This window comes from Lethenteron reissneri, unplaced genomic scaffold (assembly GCF_015708825.2).
Source record: "Lethenteron reissneri isolate LAM-NWPU_2019-01 unplaced genomic scaffold, ASM1570882v1 scaffold_1471, whole genome shotgun sequence".
NCBI lineage: Eukaryota > Metazoa > Chordata > Hyperoartia > Petromyzontiformes > Petromyzontidae > Lethenteron > Lethenteron reissneri.
Window position 1 is genome coordinate 28,809 of NW_026891192.1, and position 22,611 is coordinate 51,419.

Genomic DNA, 22,611 nt, shown 5'->3' on the forward strand with positions numbered 1-22,611 from the left:
TGATTTTGGTGATTTTCGAAAAGTGTATTGGTTTGGCCATGTTTGTTTGTTGTAGTACAGAGTTAGACTGATGGCCTTAATCTAAGCTGTCTTGTGGTTGTTGTTTGACTTGCATCCCACTGGGATGTTTGCACACAGCGTTGGTGTACGGTGCTTTTTCTGTAATATTTTGCTGTCTTTTCTTGGATTTTCTGTTTGCACTCAGTTATATATTCACTTTGAGATGTTTTTTGTTCATGTTTTAGTTTTTTTGTTTTTTGCGATTGCACCCGATTCAATAGCCGAATGGTTCACAGGGCTATACCTAATACATGAACTTTGAAACTTGAATTGATATATTCTAGATGTGAAGCTTTCGTGACTGCAAGGATTCATATTCTTAGGCTTTTTCGGTAAAGTCACGTAGGTGAAAAATAAAAAAATAATAGAAATAAAATAATAATTCACGACGTTTCGGAGGCAAAACATTACGAAGAGAAATCCCTCTACGATTTCAACAACATCCACGGGGCCTTTTTGGAATTTCAAGTTGTCTCCTGGAGCCTGGTAGGGCCCATCCACGGTAGTTGCAGAGGGAGTTTGTGTTGAGTCCAATGTGCCTGTAAGCAGATAACTGGTTCAGTGAGATAAAAAAGTTTCATGTCAATGATGGAAAATAAAATACTTCACATTTTAGCCTCATTTTGTATATTAACACCGTATTCTCGAGAATATAAAATGCTACTGAAAATAAGAAATTTTAAATATGCAGGGGGCAGGGGGGGGGTCTTATAATCCAGAGAATACGATGTCAGCGATACAACGACATTTCCCATTGGTATTCTCTGACAGATGACCCCACTCGCTTGGTTTACCTTGAGTAGAGTCGGGGAAAATGCATGGCCATTGTGCCATTGCTGTCGCAGAGTGTTCACTCGCACACTTCACCAACAAACACATCGTCCTGCTGCTGCGGAGGGAGCTGGTAGGAACGTCGGGTTGCTCGCTCAATGGCCTGCAGGGTCAACGGCGGCGTGGTGTATTCCGCAAATATGCCCGACTGTGGGGGCGGGCACAAGCCGGCGTGAGTAGGTTCAACGTTGATAAGGGCACCACGGGGTGACCAGCCTTTTCCCACCCAGCCCCACCCCTCCCAGCCCCACCCTCCCCACCCAGCCCCTCCCCACCCAGCCCACCTTCCCCACCCAGCCCCTCCCCACCCAGCCCCTACCCTCCCAACCCCTACCCACCCAGCCCTCCCGACCCAGCCCACCTTCCCCCACCCAGCCCCCCCTCCCAACCCCTACCCACCCAGCCCCCCGACCCAGCCCCACCTTCCCCACCCAACCCCTCCCCACCCAGCCCCTACCCACCCAACCCCTCCCCACCCAGCCCCTACCCACCCAGCACCTCCCCACCCAGCCCCACCCTCCCTACCCAGCCCCTCCCCACCCAGCCCCTACCCACCCAGCCCTTCCCCACCCAGCCCCTACCCAGCCCCTCTTTGCACGGCGGACACAATAATCTCCTGTGGGCTGGTGTAACCAAGAGGTTCCTACCAGTAAAAACATGTGACTCTCATTGTGTTTGACTTGATGTGTCTCCCCGGCCTCGCGGCTCTGCACATCCCCACGTTGTGACGACCAGCTGTTCGGGGCTGAATGTTGCGCCTTGTCTCCTGCAGTCAATATCCTCGACTCAAAGAGCGCACTGGGGGAGCCTGGCTGGATTGCCTCACCACCTGAAGGGGTAAGAAAACAAAATGACCACCTACGGATATTGGTACTGTATGAGTGCAGGCTCATGCAGCCAGTTATGGCTGCAGGGTTTGGTGTTGTTTATGTCGTTTATTGTGAAAATTCGGTCACAGTTCCTATGATCACTGTTTCATTGCTTTAATGGCTTTATTTTGATGATTTCGAAAAGTTTTTTGATTTGGCCATGTTTGTTTCTTGTAGTACGGAGTTAGACTGATGGCCTTAATCTAAATTTGTCTTTTGGTTGTTGTTGTTTGACTTGCATCCCACTGGGATTTTTCTACACAGTGTTGGTGTGTACGGTGCATTTTTTTCTGGAATTTTTGCTGTTTTTTCCCCTGGATTTTCAGTTTGCACATAGTCACATAGTCACTTTAAGATTTCGATTTAAAGCTTTCGTGACTGCAGGGATTCATCTTATTGGTTCTTTCGGTAAAGTCTCGTAGAAGGGAAATAATAAAATAATAAAAATAAATATTAAATTCTCACGACGTTTCGGCCACAACGCAAGCAGCCGTCCTCAGGTGAAGAACAGGTCTGTCGGAAAGACAGCGTCCGAATGAGTAGTAGTGCTTATCACAACTTGGGATTTATTCCCGGCCATGTACACCGGTTTTGGAACGTTTACTGGCCCTCCATGAGGTCAACTTTGTCCTAAAAGAGTCCTTGGAATCGTGTTAAAACATATTCACGACAGAGTCAAAGGTCCATCCCCTCATACAGCATGCCAGTGATCACCAGGAGATCCTCTGATTTTCAGCCAAACATTCAAATAATGTTTAATTTGTTGCGACTAATTAATAAGTTGATAATTGGTTATTTACCCTTCTATCTGGCAACAAAACTGACACCTTTTTACAAGGAGTCATGTTTGCATAGACCACAATACCTGCAGTCATAATACAAACAAAAGACATAACTCTGATAATGTGCACTGTCCTTGAAGTTGATTGGTCCACACCCGAGACAGCTTTCCTTAGAGCCTAGTCTCACATGGGTTGGACCAGATGACGCCAAAAGGTGTGGACCAATCAACTTCAAGGACAGTGCACATTATCAGAGTTATGTCTTTTGTTTGTATTATGACTGCAGGTTTTGTTGCCAGATAGAAGGGTAAAAAACCAATTATCATATTTTTATTGGCAAATGAGGTTCCCATAGTGTAGATAATTAATAAGTGTCGGAATAATTGTGATCGTTGCCTAAAAAGCTAAGCAGCATTGAGCCTGGTCGGTAGTTGGATGAGTGACCACCAGGTACCACCACCAGGTGTTGTTGGCATGGGGATGCCAGAGATGGTCAGGAGATGACGGTGCTGAGTGGCACCACCTCGTAACTGTGGTGGATTTTCTCCGGGCACTCAGTTGGGCAGGACTGTGGTGCCAAACCATATTCGGGGAGGATCCTGTGAGTCTTTTTATCTGGAAATAATTTACATCATTGCTATTGTAATAAAGGTCGTAGAAGCGACTTCTGGAATCCGGTCTTTATTTGTCTTTCATTACAACACTCCTCCACGCTGCTGACAGGCAGCGTGAGAGGGATAGAGAGAGAGAGACACGCGCGGCCACGTGGCAGCCTGGACCCCGCTTCAGCGTGGCCTCTCCCTCCGTTCATTCTAGTTCTGACCACGCGTCGACATTTTCACCCCCCCCGCACGATTCCCCCGACGCGACGGCGCAAAGCGAGGAGGGAGGTGTCCTCCATTTGGAGGCGCCCCCACTCCGCAACCGACAACCCCAGCAAGGAATCCCTCCCTTCTTGCTCGATAGGACCGGCAACGGAAGGCGCATCGGCGGCGGCTGCTAAAACCGAATTAGAGCTGACATTCGGAGGTCTGCAACGCCACGAACCCAGCAGGCAAGCGCACTCAGAAGTGGGTGGTAACCGGGACAGAGCGTCCGCATTGGTGTGGCGAGTGCCCTTACGATAGGTAGTCGCAAAATCGAAATCCTGAAGGATTTCCAACCATCGAGACAATTGTCCCGATGGCTGTTGAACCCGCAAAGCATACTGCAGCGCCGCATGATCTATGCCAGGGGTCCTCAAACTTTTTAAACAGGGGGCCAGTTCACTGTCCCTCAGACCGTTGGAGGGCCGGACTATAGTAAAAAAAACTATGAACAAATTCCTATGCACACTGCATATATCTTATTTTGAAGTGAAGAAACAAAACGGGAACAAATACAATATTTAAAATGAAGAACAAGTAAAGTTAAATCAACAAACTTGCCAGTATTTCAATGGGAACTATGAGCCTGCTTTTGGCTAATGAGATGGTCAATGTCCGGTTCCATATTTGTCACTGCTAGTCGTAACAAGTGATGCAAGTGTGCATCCGTTAGTCTAGATCTGGTTGGAGATTTCAAATGTTTCATTCTGGAAAAAATTTGTTCACAGACATAAGTGCTGCCAAAGATGGTTACCATTTTGAGTGCATGGTTCCTGAGATGAGGATATGTCTCAGAGGGGAGAGATGCATAGAAATTATGAAGGCTGCTTGACTTGAATGCGTCTTTTAGAGAGTCACAATTCTGCAGTTCAGCCAGTTCCATTTGGTAAATTGTATCCACATTTTCAATGTCAATAGAAAATGGGTTACGGAAAAGCTGTATGTCCTGTTCATGGAGATGAAGCTCTTTAAATCCAAATTGGAACTCCTTTTGCAATTTTTCCAGTGAATCCACACATGTTTTGTTTGGGAATGCAACCAATGGTTTTTCCGCTAACAGATTTTGAGTTGTGGGGAGATGGCAGAAGTTTTCCTCCTTCACTTGTTTGATGAGGCCTAATTTTACTTCAAATGCTTTGACATGTGATTGCATATCACAGATGAGCTTCCCCTTTCCTTGAAGTTGCACATTGAAACTGTTGAGTAGCTCTGTTACATCTGTCAGAAAGGCAAGGTGCCATTTCCATTCTGCATCATTGAGCTCTGGTACTTCTTTGTTTTTTTAAAGCAGAAAAGCTGTAATCTGTGGAAGTAAGTCATAGAAACGTTTCAAAACTCTCCCTCGACTCAGCCAACGGACTTCTGTGTGATACAGAACATCTTCATAGTCAACATTTAGCTCAAACAGAAATTCCTGAAATTGTCTGTGGTTTAGTGCATGAGCTCTAATGAAGTTAACACAAGATACCACAAATTTCATAACAGAGTCCCACTTCAGTGATTTACTACACAGCGCTTGTTGGTGGATGAGGCAGTGTATGGCTATTGGATGAGAATGGTTATGTTTGTCCATCTCTTGGTTAATGCGAGAAATTACTCCTTTCTTAGACCCCACCATGCTAGGAGCACCATCAGTTGTCACACTGGCTAGTTTAGCCCAGTTCAGCTCCAAACCATTCACAGTTTGGCAAACCTTTTCATAGATATCCTCTCTTCTTGGTTCTTTCGGTAAAGTCACGTAGAAGGAAAGTAATAAAATAATAAAATAAAACATAATAAAATAATTCTCACGACGTTTCGGCCACAACGCAAGCAGCCATCCTCAGGTGAAAACCAGGTCTGTCGGGGAGACAGCGTCTGAATGAAACAGCACACGAGCTTGGAGCATATATAAGCTGGGTTGGAAACGGGGGAAAGAGCGCCTTGACAAAATAATTAGCATATCAAGAGGAATTTAGCATATGTATGGGAAATGCAGGAATGTGATTAGTACTACATAAGCCCGTGCTGCATATGTAGTACTAATAACATTCCTGCATTTCCCATACATATGCTAAATTCCTCTTGATATGCAAATTATTTTGTCAAGGCGCTCTTTCCCCCGTTTCCAACCCAGCTTATATATGCTCCAAGCTCGTGTGCTGTTTCATTCAGACGCTGTCTCCCCAACAGACCTGGTTTTCACCTGAGGACGGCTGCTTGCGTTGTGACCGAAACGTCGTGAGAATTATTTTATTATCTTTTACTTTTATTATTTTATTATTTCCCTTCTATGTGACTTTACCGAAAGAACCAATAAGATGAATCCCTGCAGGCACGAAAGCTTTAAATCGAAAGATATCCTCTCCTATAGTTGTTCCTTTGATGCTTTGCAAGTGCAGCAAGCTCTTCTGTGACTTCGAAATAGTCATTCGTCCCACGAATAAAAAATAGAAGTTGTGCAGAATCACGAACATCATTGCTTTCGTCGAGTGCCAAGGAAAAATAGGAAAGTTTTTTTGTGGAGTTTTGCAAATGCTGATGCAAATTGTCTCCCATTTCTTCAATCCTCCGTGTAATTGTAGGTCCTGAAAGACGCACTGTACTAAATAAATCGGCCTTCTCTGGACACATCTCTTTGGCAACAGAAAGAAGGCATTCTTTAACAAATTCTCCCTCCACGAATGGTCTGCCAGTGCACGCTATTAGCTTGGCAACTTGAAAACTTGCTTGCAGTGATGAAATATTTAGCTGCTTCTGCTTTACAAAAGTATTTTGCTGAGTTGCTAATGTATTTCTCAGTTTTAATATTTTATCTTTTCTCACTTCTCCGACCAAACAATCATATTTATCTTTATGTTGAGTTTCATAGTGTCGACGTAAATTGTATTCTTTGAACACAGACACTATATTCTGGCATATCAGACACACAGCTCTTTCCTTGTACTGCATGAAAAAGTAATCATAAGTCCACTGTTCTTTGAATATCCTACACTCCGAGTCAATTTTTCTCTTTCTTGACATCATTGTTTCCTAGGGAGTCAAAATTGCTATTAGTAAAATACCAATATATATACAGCGCTACAAAAACAATATACCAGCAATAACTTTGCCCACACAGAGACATACAGACTGCACTGCCCATCAATGCAGTCTGATTGGGGGGAACTCCGCCCCCTCTCCCTCTTCCACCAATGACCGTCCTTCTCATGTAGAAAAAAAGTAACAGACAGGCAGCGGCGGAAAAAAACACCCGGCGGGCCGGATAAATGTCCTCGGCGGGCCGCATGTGGCCCGCGGGCCGTAGTTTGAGGACCCCTGATCTATGCGGACGGTGAACCGCCGACCGTACAGATATGGGCGGTATTGTTGAATGAAGTACACGATTGCCAATAGTTCCCTACGGGTAACGCAGTATCTTTGCTCCGCCGGAGACAACACCCGACTGCCGTACGCAACCACATGTTCCACGCCCCCAATAACCTGGGAGAGAACGCCCCCGATGCCCGTGTTGCTTGCGTCTGTATCGAGCAAGAAGGGTTTTGTAAAATCCGGGTAACTCAATGGCGGAGCCCCGACTAGGGCGTCCCGGAGCGAGTGAAAAGCGGCGTCTTCCTCCTCACCCCAATGAAATTTGACCCCCTTAGATGTCAAGGCATGTAAGGGTTTCGCAATGGTAGCGAAATCAGTGACAAACCGGCGGTAGTATGATGCGAATCCGATGAAACTCCTGACCTCACCCACCGAGGTGGGAGTCGACCAGGAGCGAACACATTTCGTTTTGGCGGGATCAGTGGCAATGCCTGAACGGCCCACAATGTGACCCGGATAGCGCACCGATTCGCGGAGCAAGAAACACTTCTGGGGCTTGAACTTCAAATTAGCAGCCCGCATTTTGAGAAAAACGGCACGCAACCTCTGGAGGTGTTAATCGAATGTTCTACTAAAGACGATGACATCATCTAGGTAAATCAGACACGATTCCCACTGCAAGCCAGCCAGAACCAATTCCATTAATCGCTTAAAAGTTGCCGGCGCGGAATGTAATCCCATCGGCAAGCGATTAAATTGGAAAAGGCCCTGTGGCGTACGGAAAGCAGTTTTCGGTTTGGATTCGTCATCCAGAGGCAGCTGCCAGAACCCGGACAATAAATCCAATGTGGAGAAGAATCGCGCCCCTGCCAGGGCATCAAGCGATTCGTCCATCCGGGGAAGCGGGTATGCGTCGGCTACAGAAATTTTGTTAAGCCGACGGAAATCCACACAAAAGCGCAATGATCCGTCGTGTTTTTTAACCAGAACGATCGGCGCGCCCCAAGGGCTGCTGGAAGGGGATATGATATCCGCAGCTAGCATGTCGTCTACAGCCGATTTAACATGCTCCTTTTCGGCGGGACTTAACCGAAATGGATTTTGGCGGATTGGCGCGCTGTCACCCGTGTCAATATGGTGTTTCAGCAATTTAGTACAGCCAATATCGTATTTATTTAGACTAAAAACGTCTGAAAATTCGCGAAGGAGGACTCGAAGCCTCTCACGCTGTGGACCGGACAGGTCCACCGATCCCGCGCAAAGCGCATCGAGCCACCCCTCATCACAATCCGAATGTGGTAGCGAGGGCGAACCGGCGCTCACCTGAGCAACAACCGGTTCCTCCCGAGGCACCGGCGTCGCGTGCGCGAGCACGGTCCCCTGAGGAACCACGGCCGTTCGCGACCCCAAATTGAGGACCGCGATGAAGGGGTCCTCGTCCCCTTTGACCAGGGTCTGGGCCGCTACCAAGTCGGGTCCGTTGACCTCGGCCCTCGATGGTCCCAACAGAACCCCCCGATCCCCGACGCCCTCCCCAAACGGTCGGCGCAGCCTAAGAGGTACGAGCATTTGAGCTCCCGGCGGTACACGTACCGTCCTCGCGACCAGCGCCGGTACCGTCGCAAACGCCGTACGGACAGTGGTAGCGGGGGATGACAAAAAGGCCATACGTCGCCCCGACGGAAGTTCAATGCATCCTTGGTCGATTAGTATACGAATGGGCATTTTGGCCAAGAAATCCGTCCCCAACAGGCACGGAACCGCCAGCGAGGAGGAGACCAATATCGGGCCGGATAATTTAATGTCCCCAATACAAATTTGCGCGCGGATCTGTCCGATAATGCCCAACGAACCCCCGTTAGCAGCGTAACATGGGACATCAACAGGGAGCAAGGGACGACTTTGAATGGGGAGAATGTTGTAAATCAAATCAGACACAATAGTCGCCGATGCTCCCGTATCAATCAAGACCCGTACCTCGACCCCATCAATATGTCCCACAACAACCGACGACCCCGACGACGCGGCAACAACACGATGAGCCAACTCGGACCACTGGGTCGGTTGGACCGCACACCCGACGGAGGTACGTTTTGGCGTGACAATGGATAATTTCTGACCCCCGTTCGTTGCGGTGTGTGAGTGAGTGGCAGGTGTGTGTGTGGGCCAACCATGTGGGGTGCCACGACTCGCCGGATTTTGCTGGGGAGACTTGGGTCGAGGCGCGACGTCCTGGCGAGGCGTCGCACCACGCTGCCGAGGAGCCCGGCATCCTGACGCCACATGGCCCTGGAGGCCACAGTTGTAGCAGCGCGTGAGTGTTGCTGATGGCTTGGGCTGATCCCGGCGGCTCGGTCCGTCCCGAGCTGGCCGTACTCCGGACCTCCACTCCGTCGGGCGATCCACAGCGCAGATGTCTTCCGCTGGGAGGGCGGATGCAGCCACGGTATGGCTGGCCTTCGCTTTGCTGGCCTTCCGACGTTGGGCCAGCAGGTTGGCATGGATGTGCCGGGCGGCCGTCAACGAACACATTTTTGCGTCGTCCTCAGCCAAGACGACGATGTCCAAATCATCGGCCAGCAGCAGTAGCTTTTCCGTGACCATGGCGTCCACCCCATCCTCGTCCATCCAGGAAAAGCCGTTTTCACCAGGGCCAGGAGAGCCGTGCGGTACGCCAGGGGCGACTCCTTGGCGCCCCGCTGGCGATCGTAAAACAGCTGGCGACAGTCCGAGGGTGGTCCATAGATCGCGGCGAGGAGTTGCAGCGCCATTTGCAGCGTGGCGCGCTTCGCCCTTGGTGCCGAGGTGAGAGTGGCGAGGGCATCGCTGTCAAGCATCGCCGGCAGCGCACGCAACGCCTCGTCATCGGTCCATTTCGCCATCTCTTGATGGGCGAGGAAGCGCCTCCGGAAGCCACCCCAGTCGCCTTCTCCTCCCACGAATTCCTTGAGAGGTGGCAGTCGCTGTTGCAGCGCAGCGTCCGTAGGCGAAAAACGCTCTCCGTCACTCCGTGCAGCTTTGGCGGGCTGGGCGCGTGGCAACGGCGGTTGCTGTGGTGACGTTTTGTTGTCCGCCGCTGCCGACGTGGCTTGTGGTTGGTGAGTATCGGCCACGTGACGTAGCCCCGCCTCGCCGTCAGCCTGCACTGTACTTATGGCGGGAACTCCAAACTCAGCGTCTCTGGAAATGGCGGGAAACGGCATTGTATGTTGGCCGCCATCGCCCCGTGCAGCTCCTCCCGTCCCCAGTCGGGTAATCTGTTCCAGTGTGGTGGCTGCAGCATAGAGCAATTCTGCCAGTCGAGAGTGGGCCAGCCACAGTCCTTCAGACGACGGTTCCCACTCGTCTTGACGTTGCGGTGTGGGTGGACTTGGCCCCTGCTGCTCGAGTCCGCCCTCAGCCATTTCTGGCTCAAAGTCAGCCGAGGTTTCCTCCGCCCCCGTCTCTCTGGTAGGAGTTGTCCGTCGTGTCTCCATCCTTGTAGAACCACTTCCGACACCAGATGTAGTAAGGTTCCCGGAGACTTGACAACGTAGTTGGAGGCACACGCTTGTTTATTAACACCAGCGAGTAACAGGCAACTTACAGTACTTGAAGGGGTATCGGCCCCTTCACCCGTCTACATTACGGAACACAACAGCCTGACTCACAGCTAGCTTACAGCTAGGTTACGGCACCCGGAATACCCAGTCCGGCTCTTAGAAGAGCGTCGGTCCTGGGCTCTTAGGGCCACGCCGCTGGCTTGCCTGGTCGGCCCTGAAAAGGGCAGCGATCCCAGGGAGTTCCAGGGCCTGTCTAGCGAGTCTTCTTTCTTCACTGGTTACAGCTTAACACTAGACCCCGAGCCGTCCGGCTCGCCACCTTAAATAGCCATCCCCCCTTGAGGGGTGGGGCTGTGGGGGATCCCAGCTCCGCAATAGCCCCCCAGGATAACAACGCGGACGTCGCTAGTAAACACCGTCTTCAGCGTCCCGATGTAGCCACGCCCATTGTGTTTGTTTGCCATCCGCGGCAAGTCTAAATCCGGCCGTCTACAACGGCTACAACGGCTCTACAACGGCTCTACACTTGTAAGAGCCGAGCAGGGCAAGCCAGGGGCGACCTCAGAGCAGCGAGGTCTGTGTCCTTGTGAGGGCCAGACTCGTGTGGCTGAGGGTCGGACCTGAGCCGAAACTGGGCCAGGTCAGTTAGCCTCCACTAGGATGGTCTGAGATAGAGGGGTGTAGTAGGAGCTCACGAGGAACGTTCGCTGAGGAACACATCCTCTAGTACAGTGGTTCTTAACCTTTTTGGAGGTACCGAACCCCACCAGTTCATTTGCGCATTCACCGAACCCTTCTTAATTGTAAAAATAAAATATGATTTTTTCAAATTAAAAACATAGGTATATTTTTTACTGGTGCACAATCATATGAGTCGGGTGTGTGTCTTAACCTCCGCCGAACCCCTGAGACTGACTCACCGAACCCCTGGGGTTCGATCGAACCCAGGTTAAGAACCACTGCTCTAGTGTTAGGGTTCGCTACGTGCTGCTGTATCGTAGCTCTTTTTAATCAATAAGTGTTGCCTCCATCGACGTCTCCTGCACTACTTATGCTCACTACACATACTCACGTTGAGCTTATTTTGTACCCTCCGAAGCTAACCATGCTAATCGGAGGTGTGACGAAGGACAACATTCAATCCGTGCAATGATGACCATGAAACTCCTTGAACGACTAGCCCTCGCCCAGCTAAAACCACACATCACCTCCTCCGCAAACTACTGCTGCTTCCAGTCAGCTTACCGTCAAAACTATTCCACAGAAACAGCACTCACTAGAGTGCTTGATGACATTTTAACGATCATTGATTCCGGCTCAACTGTTGCACTTATAAGTCTGGACATTTCGTCAGCCTTCGACACCATCAACCATTTGCTCCTTACATCCCTCCTGAAATCCGACTTTGGTATATGCGGCTCAGCACTCAAGTGGATAGTTTCGTACCTTTCTGACCGGCAATCTTCAGTCAGGGTGGGCATGTTCACATTGCCTGAAACAACAGCATTAAGCGGGGTTCCCCAAGGCTCTGTACTAGGTTCCCTGCTCTTCACAGCCTACACTTCCCCGATCGGCCGGCTCATTGCAAGCTTCGGTGTTAAGCATCACTCATACGCGGATGACACGATTATATTCACCGCCATCGATTCTAGAAATGCATCTGGATTCGAGAGGCTCTCGGAATGTACCACCACCGTGCAACAATGGTTCACTGCACACAACCTAGCCCTTAATCCGAAAAAGTCAGTGGCCATCATGTTAGGTACCAAGCAACGTCTTAATTCAGCAGCACTCCCCACACACATACACATCTTCGGTCACAGCATCAAGTTCACCGACCACTTCAGCTACCTCGGTGTCATCCTAGATTCAACTTTATCCTTCGACGGTCAAACCAACCATATCATCAGCTCATGTAACTTTCACCTGAAGGCTCTTAGACACATACGTCCTCTCATCTCTACTGAAATTGCCAACACATTGGCATGTTGCATAGTTGGGTCTCGCCTTGACTATTGTAACTCCGTCCTAGTCCGGACCTCCGCTGGCAGCCTAAAGAAACTTCAAAGACTACAAAATAACCTGGCATGCGTCGTCATTGCCCACACTCATCCCCGTCTCGACTCACTAGCTTGTCTCCGTGCTCTCAACTGACTACCCATCACCAGTAGGGTCACGCAAAATACCGCCTACCTCTGCCACCATGCCTTCATATCGGCCTGCCCACCGTACCTCTCTTCATTATTGACAACTTGCAGCTCAGCACACGGCAGATGCCTGCACAGCGCGACTCACGACCTCCTCTTGATACCAAGATCCTCTGCACAGCATCACCTCAATCGCCTCCTTTAAGAGACACTTAAAAACTCACCTCTACAATCATGCTTTTGAGCGATTCTGAGCTTGGCTCCGCGCCTCTGAGTTGCGGCCACTACGTCTGCAAATTTGCGCACGTTAGAAATTGAACTATTATTATTAATCTATATATTGGCGACTAAATTGCATAATGCTGTTGTATCCAATTGTGAATCTTATATAAAGTACTGTACATAGAGGCCAAAGACTGAATTACAAGTCAGAGTGCCATGATGCTCAATTGAGCATTTGGAGGTGCTCATCTCATTTACCTTTCTTAGCCATTGGTGGAAATTGCACATTCCTATGGCGGGGGCCGAGATGCCTTAGAGCAACCGCCGTTGATTACTTACAAAGTGGTGCTCGCAATGTGAATCCTGGGTAGACAAGGAGCTGAATGGACCCGATAATCTGACCCACTCCGACTTGACACTTCGTAGCTCATCAGTTTCCCCCAGCGCTAAAGAACGATTCTGATTCTGATCATGAGACTTTAAACTCCCGATCTTCCAATTTCACTAACAAAAATATCGCCACTCCCCCCCTCCCGCTCCACCCACCAACCTTCTCTGTCTACCCTCCCCTACAAACACAGTGGGAAGAAATAAGCGGGTACGATGAGTTCCACACGCCCATTCAGATGTACCAAGTCTGCCACGTGATGAAGCCCAACCAGAACAACTGGCTGCGGACTAACTGGATGATGCGCGGCGGTGCCCAGCACGTCTTCCTCGAGCTCAAGTTCACGCTGCGCGACTGCAACAGCATCCCGGGCATCTCGGGCACGTGCAAGGAGACCTTCAACGTCTACTACCACGAGTCGGACAGCGAGCGCGTGTCCGGCATCCACGAGAGCCAGTACGTGAAGGTGGACACCATCGTGGCCGACGAGACCTTCACCGAGATCGATCTGGTCGGCCGCATCATGAAGCTGAACACGGAGGTGCGTGACGTGGGCCCCCTCGCCAAGAAGGGCTTCCACCTGGCCTTCCAGGATGTGGGTGCATGCATCGCGCTCGTGTCCGTGCGCGTGTACTACAAGCGCTGCCCACGCACCGTGCGCGGCCTGGCCGTCTTCCCCGACACGGTGACAGGCGCCGAATCTTCCTCGCATGTCGAGGTGCGCGGGGCATGCGTCGAGAACTCGGTCGAGGAGGAGGCGCCGCGCATGTTCTGCAGCGCCGATGGCAAGTGGCTCATGCCCGTCGGGAGGTGCGTCTGCGGCCCCGGCTACGAGCAGGCGGTGGATGGGTGCCAAGGTGAGAGAGGGCGCGTGTGGGGGCTGGGGGTGGTTGGTTGGGCACGCGACGCACGGTCCGGCATGCGGTCCGGTGGTAAGTCTGTGGATTCGTCTCGCTGCCGGGTGTACGCACGTTATTGTGCACGTGTGTGCGTGTCGTTACCCGAACGTCAGTTTCGCAAAACGAGGTGGGATAGTAGTAGCTGCGCTGCACAGTGAACGTTTGTGTGTGTTGAACTTCTTTCGCGCCGCACGATGACAACCGTGCTTATTGGTTCGAATGACATGAGCGTTCAACGCACGTTGAAAAGTGCGTGGCTCCGGTGGATTCCTGACATCGGCAGGAAGAGCGATCGAGACGGCCATGGAAGTCACCTGAAAGCGCGCGATGCGATCGCCGTCTTTGTTGTGTGATGTGAGGACATATCCGGGTTGCTGTTGGATTACACCTCGTACGATGATTGGCCCTGCCGGTCCTGGCCCATAGCTAATGGGGGGAAGTCTAGGGGCGTGGCCCTGACGTAATGGGAAGGTGACATCTGTAAGTAGAGGATTGGTTCTGCTGGCTTTAGCCACAGCCAATGGGGGGACGAGTCAGGGGCGTGGTCCTGGGAGCGTACGATGGAGTCTAGAAGATTCCATAGAGGTTAACCAGGATTGGTGGAAAGGTACCACGTGACCCAGATATTAAAAGGGGTGGAGACGGACAACACGTGGTCAGATCTGGAACGAACGGAGGGTGAGGCCACGCCCGTTGCTCCGTTTAACTCGTCTGTGCGTTGCCAGCCGCCACAGACAACGCGAACAGACGAATGTAGCCAACGTACGAGGGCGTCTGAACATTCACTGGGGGCAGTGGGGACTCGAGCTGTCTAGGTGCCATCCGTGCTCTTCACTCCGCTGGGTGCGTTTGTTGTGGGGGGAGGGGGGGTCTGCGCCGATTTCATCTCTCCGGAGTGGGGCACCACGAACCTCGCATCGCGGAAAGTAACAAAAAACAGCGCGGGTTTCCGTGGAGAGCGCATGGCCCCCGCTGTGGGACTGGAATTTTCCATGGTGAGCTCAGGGCCACCAACAGAGATGAGAGCGCTGCTACGTTGCCCACCCCCCCCCTCCCCGTGAGCTGGGAGCAGAGGTCGCAAACGGGTTTTGATTCCTTACCCGTACGCGTACCCGGCCGCACCAGGGTCGCAAACGGGTACCCGTACCCGGCTGGGTACGGGTAGCCAGGTATCGGGTAGGGTACGGGTATCGGATACCCGGTTGCGACCTCTAGCTGGGAGGAAATCCGACCGAGTAGAGAGGAAGGCAGAGACGACACCACAGTTCCCGTAACTCGAGCACAGAAGACTCCGTTATGGGAGGATTCATGACCGAATAGACGAGTTAGTGACTATAATCACGCATTGTCACGGGCATGAGCGCTCTGCGCTGGAATTTACACCGTTCTGAAATTATTAATCGCTACTGATTGTCATCTCTACACTCCAAACAACCAAAGTCATGCTTGAGTGTGCGTTGTATTATCACTGCACTGAGATTGATGTTCCATAGTCATCTATATATATGAATGCGAGACACGGTCATGCACACATCAAACTCTCCCGTACCACATCCTGAGCTGCAAATGCGTCCGGTCGCTATCCACATCTTAAGTTGCATTGTTGTAAGACGCTGTTTGTATTTGTAGGTGTTTTGTGCAGCAGGAATCTTCACGACGAGTTCGCAAATAAGTCGGCCGCTCTCGTCTGGCACAGCCACCAAGGGAGGAGGAAGTGGAGGAAGCACCCCAAGTTGGGGTTGCTGCTCCGACAAGCCAACAGCTGCTACCCAAAGTTCATTTATTAGGTAGAGCCCTGTGAGCCATTCGGCTCTTGAATCGGGTGCAACCGCAACAAACAAAAAACTAAAACGTGAACAAAAAACATCTTAAAGCAGTGGTTCTTAACCTTTTTGGAGGTACCGAACCCCACCAGTTTCATATGCGCATTCACTGAACCCTTCTTAATTGGAAAAAATAACCTCCGCCGAACCCCTGAGACTGACTCACCGAACCTCTGAGGTTCGATCGAACCCAGGTTAAGAACCAATGCTTTAAATCGAAATAAAAATTTCATCTCGACGTTAAGTCATGCTATTTGGTTGCTTCTTTTAATAACGCGTGGGATGGACCGGGTGTCGCCGTGCTGAGAACAGTGCGCGATGAAACCGACCACCTGAGTTTGATTCTCCGTCACAGTGTACACACACACACAGTGTGTACACACACACAGTGTCTACAGTCTACACACACACAGTGTACACACACACAGTGAACGTACACACAGTGTGTACACACACAGTGTACACACAGTCTACACACACACAGTGTACACACACACAGTGTGTACACACACACAGTGTACACACAGTGTCTACAAACAGTCTACACACACACAGTGTGTACACACACAGTGTTTTGTCGGGGACACAAAGGCGGCCGGGCGTGCCTCGTTCCTATGGCGGGGCTAGTTGTGGTGCTCACTTTACGACGGCCGGAGGTGTTGATGATGGTGATGACGATGTGAGTTGAGTCGTCCCCCAACCAGGGATTGAACTGACACCCTTATTCATTCGATGGTTATTATTTGTTGACGGTAATTATTTTGATGTTGGGTTTAAAGTTACCTTTGCTGAATGCGCCTATTGACACTGGGCGTGTGTTGATTAAAAGCAGTGCAACATGTGTGGAGGATAGAACTAAATTGCCAATATAGAGTTTGACGTAAAATTTAGGGAGCAAAACCCCAGCACTCAACTTGATTTTCAGGTTACGGTTCAGAGGAAATTATTTGGTGGTTGCTGAAAACTTTACAGTTTCAAATATTCTGGAATGCGTCCGAAGAAGTATTCAAAAGGTCGACCGAACATGCAAACGGTAGTGAATGGAACCCAGTGTTAAAATAGCAACGTAATAAATATTTCCTGCAAACAATGAACAATTTTTCTTGGTTCTTTCGGTAAAGTCACGTAGAATGAAAATAATATTATTTCCATTCTGGTTCTTTCGGTAAAGTCACGTAGAATGGAAATACTATTATTTCCATTCTACGTGACGAATGGCGGTTGTTGTCTGGCAAAACAACCCCCTACCTCCTCGTTCGTACCGGACAGCAACGCTGTGATGGGCAGTGCCGTGGGGGGAGGGCCAACTTAAATTCGCCATTCCCCTCATGGCCTTTGTAACCACTGCAGCGGCCAAATGGGGGCTCTGGACAGGTGTGAGGAGCTGGTAATCTCTCCACCTTCAATTCATGACCACAAAGCGACCTGCAAAATATCTAATTCAGCTTGTCCCGGAGGAGCCGGGGGGACAGGCATCTATGACGTCTACTGGCCAAACCCCATTTGGCGGAGCCAGGAGATTGAATTTTCACCCTCGGGGCTCCTCCAGAAACAACAAAAAACCACTGCGGGTGGCCACGTGGAATGTTCAAACGCTCACTGCGGAGGAGAGTATGCCACCCCTCTATCGGGAGCTGGACCGGTACCGCCTGGATCTCTGTGGCATTCAGGAGGTCCGGTGGACCGGTTCTGGCTCCTGCCACCATGAGGGGTGGACAGTCCTCTACTCGGGGCAGGAGACTGCCAAACAACAGGGTGTGGCTCTTCTTCTGAACAAAAGAATGAAGGGGGCGTGGGAGCGTGGCGGTCAGGTGTGGGAAGCTGTAAGCCCCAGGATACTTTGGGATCGCCTTCCCATCAACCAGAGGCGAGGAGTGGTGGTCGTGGCTACTTATGCCCCCACCGAAGACGAACATCCGTGGAGGGATGCAGGCAAAGCCGATGAGTCAGACGCTTTCTATGACCTCCTGTCACAGGTGCTGGCTAAAGTGGCCACTCGGGACAGAGTCATCTTGTTGGGTGACTTCAATGTCCGAGTTGGTCATGATGCTGGCACCTGGTCTGGAGTGATTGGAAGGCATGGGCCAGATCAGCTCAATAATAACGGTAGGAGGCTGCTAGATTTTTGTGCAGCCCATGGGCTTGTAATTACCAACACGCTCTTCCGGCATCGGCGCATCCACACAACATCATGGATACATGCCGGGTCCAAGCAAGAACATCTGCTGGACTACATAGTGACGGACCAGCGGATGCGAGCCCATGTCCTTGACACCAGGACCTACCGTGGAGCTGATCTGCCCTCTGACCATCGACTAGTCATCTGTAAGATGCGCCTGCCTTTCTTCCACTCCGGTGGTGGGTGTACACCCAGGATCCCATTCCAACCAAAAGTGGCCTGGTCTCAGTTAGCTGATGAAAGTTGCAAGCGAGAATTTCATCATCGCTTGCAGCTGGGGTTGGCATCGTCCCCCACTCCACCTGATGTCGAGGGTAAATGGGCGAGGTTTAAGACTGTGACTCATGCAGCTGCAATGGCTGCTTTGGGTACGCGGTCCAGACCTCCCCAGAAACCCTGGCTGACAGAGGAGGTGTTCAGGTTAATTGAGAAAAAGCGACAGGCCCACTCTCATCGCCTACAGCATCCCACGTCAGAGAATGAGGAGGTTTACCGCAGCCTTCGCTCGGAAGTTCGGAGAGCCGTAAGGCGCTGTAAGGATGGGTGGTGGTCGCGGGTTGCTGAGGAGATGGAGTCTGCCTCAGTGGCCCGTGATCACAAATCACTATTTAACTCCATCAAAAAAGTAACCTGCAGCGCCACACCTATTACCATCATTAGAGGAAAAAACGGTGATCCAATCTCCGACCCCCAGGAACAGGTTTGCAGATTTGCTGAGCATTTCTGTGAGGTCCTGGGGGAGGGAAATTCTCTCAGCCAGGAAAACATCATGGCACAAAGTGGTGATAACCCTGCTGAGGCTGCGGTGCCTCAAATATTGGAAGAGGTCATCCCCTGTGAGTGGCTGGCTGAGGTGCCAGCTGTTTAGGAAGTACTGAGGGCGATCCGGAGTCTGAGACCAGGGAAGGCACCGGGCAGAGATGATCTCCCAAGCGAAATGCTGAGGGAGGGTGGCGTTTGTGCACAGACTGCCCTATATGACATCATAACAACAGTCTGGACCACTGGACGGGTTCCGCAGGACTGGAAGGATGCCCTGGTGGTCCCTCTTTTTAAGAAGGGGGACCGTACCGATTGTAACAACTACAGGGGCATCTCACTCCTCAGTGTGCCGGGTAAGGTCCTGGCAAGTATTATTCAACATCGCCTTGCTAGGCACGCTGAGGAGAGGCTTGCGGAGCCCCAATGCGGTTTCAGGAAAGGGCGGTCCTGCACAGATGCCATATTTTCTGTCCGTCTGCTACAGCAGAGGTGTAGGGAATTCCCAAAAGACCTACATCTCTGCTTTATTGACCTGGTCAAGGCCTATTATACCATCAGTAAGACTGGGCTCTGGGTTGTTCTTCGTGCTTTCGGAGTCCCTGACCCTCTGCTCACGATCATTAAGGACCTTCATGATGGTGAGCGGGCCCGGGTAAAACTACGTGGCCGGGAGTCGGAGCCTTTCCCTGTACACCTTGGGGTGCGACAGGGATGTCCTCTGGCTCCCATATTATTTAACATCTATTTTGACCGCGTAGTTCGTGAAGCCTTCAATAGCTGTACCGGGGGAATTTCCATTTGGTACAGATATAATGGGAGGCTGATCGATGCCCGGGTGCGATCAAGGGATGGCTCCCTATTGGTCAACCACGCTATGTATGCCGATGATTTGGTAATAGCTGCTCATTCAGAAGAGGAGTTTGAGACGCTGCTGCTAAGACTGGAGCGTGCCACTAAGAGGTGGGGCCTTACCATCAGCCCCACCAAAACTAAGCACCTGCCTGGGTATTTTGTACCATCGGACACTCCACCCCCACAACTCCCAATTGGTGATGGGGCAGTTGTGGAGAGAGTGGATAGTTTCCCATACCTGGGCAGTGTGCTTATGACCGGCTCCAGTTTATCAGCAGAGGTCTCACTCCGAATCAGTCGAGCCGCAATATCTTTTCATCGGTTGCGTAACGCTGTGTGGAAGCTACCTGGTCTGTCGCGCCACACGAAGCTTCAGGTCTTCTCAGCCATGGTCATTCCCTCCCTTCTCTAAGCTTGCGAAACGTGGACCCCCCTAGTGGAGCATCTTCGCCGGTTGGAAACATTTAGGCTGGCCTGCCTACGATCCATCCTGGGTTTAACCAGGCTGGATTGTGTGAGGAGCTCACAAGTCCTTGCAAGATCTGGGCAAAGTCCCATCAGTGAGCTCCTCCGGCAGGCAAGGCTTCGTTGGCTGGGTCATGTAGCCCGCATGCCCAGCCACCGCATGCCTATACAGCTTTTGTTCGGCCGGATCGAGGGGGCTAAATGGGCGCGGCACAGGCTAGAGAAGAGATGGAGTGATGTGGTACAGGAGGACGTGGAGCTGAGTGGACTTGCCGATGACTGGTACCAGCGGTGTCAAGATCGGCCTCAGTGGAGGAGGCTCGTGAAGGACGCTACTGGGCAGTTGGAGGCAGTCGCCCTCCAACAACAACGGATGGCGGAGGAGCGACGCTCACAACAATGAGCGGAGCGCCGGGTGGCTAAAGCACAGCAAGTTGGTACAGTAGGGGCACAGGTGGCGCATCAGCCAGTCATCTCGGTCATTCGACCCGTGGCACCTGGGTCTGCCTCGTGACCTCCTGCCAGCGGGCGTTCGACACTTCACGTGGCCTCAAGGTGCACATGGCCTGGCACAAGCGTCGTGGTGACGTCACCGCCACTTAGTGGCGAATGGCGGTTGTTGTTGTTGTTGTCTGTGTGTCTGTGTCTCTCTCAGTGTGTGTCTCTCTGTGTCTCTCTCTCCGTGTCTCTCTCTGTGTGTCTATGTTGTGTCTCTCTCTGTGTATTGCAGTCGCAACTGTAGACTTGGTTCAACTTCAGCAGTAAATGTTCTCCCATCCGAGTCATCGAGTGAGTGGATGGGTGAGTGGATGGGTGAGTGAGTGGGTGAGTGGGTGAGTGAGTGGGTGAGTGAATGGGTGAGTGGATGGGTGAGTGGGTGGGTGAGTGGGTGGGTGAGTGAGTGGGTGGGTGAGTGGGTGAGTGGATGGGTGAGTGGGTGAGTGGGTAGAGTGGGTGGGTGAGTGGATGGGTGAGTGAGTGAGTGAGTGGGTGAGTGGGTGAGTGGATGGGTGAGTGAGTGGGTGAATGGGTGAGTGGATGGGTGAGTGGATGGGCGAATGGGTGAGTGGGTGGGTGAGTGGGTGAGTGGGTGGGTGAGTGGGTGAGTGGGTGGGTGAGTGGGTGGGTGGATGAGTGAGTGGGTGAGTGGATGGGTGAGTGGATGGGTGAGTGAGTGGGTGGGTCAGTGAGTGGGTGGGTCAGTGAGTGGGTGAGTGGGTGAGTGAGTGGGTGAGTGGATGGGTGAGTGAGTGGGTGAGTGGATGGGTGAGTGAGTGGGTGAGTGAGTGGGTGGGTGAGTGGGTGAGTGAGTGGGTGGGTGAGTGGATGGGTGAGTGGGTGGGTGGATGGGTGAGTGGATGAGTGAGTGGGTGGGTGAGTAGGTTGGTGAGTAGGTTGGTGAGTGGGTTGGTGAGTGGGTGAGCGAGTGTGGATGTGTGAGTGAGTGAATGAGTGGGTGGGTGAGTAGGTGGGCGCAGCAGCAGCAGCCCTAGCGGGGGGCTCGGTGAGCGGTGGGACGGCAGTTGGTGGGTGAGTGGGTTGGTGAGTGGGTTGTTGAGTGGGTTGTTGAGTGGGTTGGTGAGTGGGTTGTTGAGTGGGTTGGTGAATAGGTGGGTGAGTGAGTTGGTGGGTGTGTGGGTGAGTGAGTGAATGAGTGGGTGAGTGGGTGGATGAGTGGGTGGGTGAGTGGGTGAGTTCGTGAGTGGGTTGGTAAGTGGGTGAGTGGATTGGTGAATAGGTGTGTGAGTGAATGAGTGGGTGGGTGAGTGGGTGGGTGAATCGATGGGTTGGTGAGTGGGTTGGTGGGCGAGTGGGTGGGTGAGTGAATGAGTGGGTGGTTGAGTGGCTGGGTGGGTGAGTGGGTGGGTGAGTTGGTGGGTGAGTGGGTTGGTGAGTGGGTGAGTGGGTGGGTGAGTGGGTGGGTGAGTGAATGGGTGAGTGGATGGGTGAGTAAGTGGGTGAGTGGGCGGGTGAGTGGGTGGGTGAGTGGATGGGTGAGTGGATGGGTGAGTGAGTGGGTGGGTGGATGAGTGAGTGGATGGGTGAGTGGGTGAGTGGGTGGGTGAGTAGGTGGGTGAGTGGGTGGGTGAGTGGATGGGTGAGTGGATGGGTGAGTGAGTGGGTGGGTCAGTGAGTGGGTGGGTGAGTGAGTGGATGAGTGGATGGGTGAGTGAGTGGGTGAGTGGATGGGTGAGTGGGTGAGTGGATGGGTGAGTGAGTGGGTGAGTGGGTGGGTGAGTGGATGGGTGAGTGGGTGAGTGAGTGGGTGGATGGGTGGGTGAGTAGGTTGGTTAGGGGGTGGTCACGTGACCAATGAGATCTACACAGGACCACAGGTGGGGGCTAGCGGGTGGTCACGTGACCGGTGAGATCTTAGGGGAAGTATCTAAATTCTAGAGGCTCCAGGAGGTCTCTGGGTGGTGGTGGTGGTGGCCAAGGGCGTGGGGCCAGACACACGAGCCGGCAGGCAGCAGACCAGCCGCGCTCCCCGCCAGGGTGCGGGGCTCCACGCTGCTGTTGCTGCTGCTGTTGCTGCTGTTGCTGTTGCTGCTGCCATCACCAACTCGCGGTCTGAGACCTTCGTCCCAGAGAAGACGCCCCCAGCCAGGGCCGTGTCCTGCAGCTGCCCCCGG

The 22,611-nt window shown here is 52.0% G+C and overlaps 1 protein-coding gene across 2 annotated transcripts in view; it reads left to right on the forward strand.

The window, feature by feature from the left end:
• The window catches only part of LOC133362431 (adhesion G protein-coupled receptor L3-like), a 42,079-nt gene extending 26,346 nt beyond the window's left edge, over positions 1–15,733 (forward strand). For both annotated transcript variants that reach the window (XM_061581375.1, XM_061581376.1), the window contains exons 7-9: positions 1,664–1,728; positions 13,192–13,855; positions 15,527–15,733. In XM_061581375.1, the coding sequence (XP_061437359.1) occupies positions 1,664–1,728; positions 13,192–13,855; positions 15,527–15,684 (887 nt within the window). In that variant the 3' untranslated portion in view covers positions 15,685–15,733. The remainder of the gene's footprint in view (positions 1–1,663; positions 1,729–13,191; positions 13,856–15,526) is intronic.
• The last annotated feature ends 6,878 nt before the right edge of the window (positions 15,734–22,611 follow it).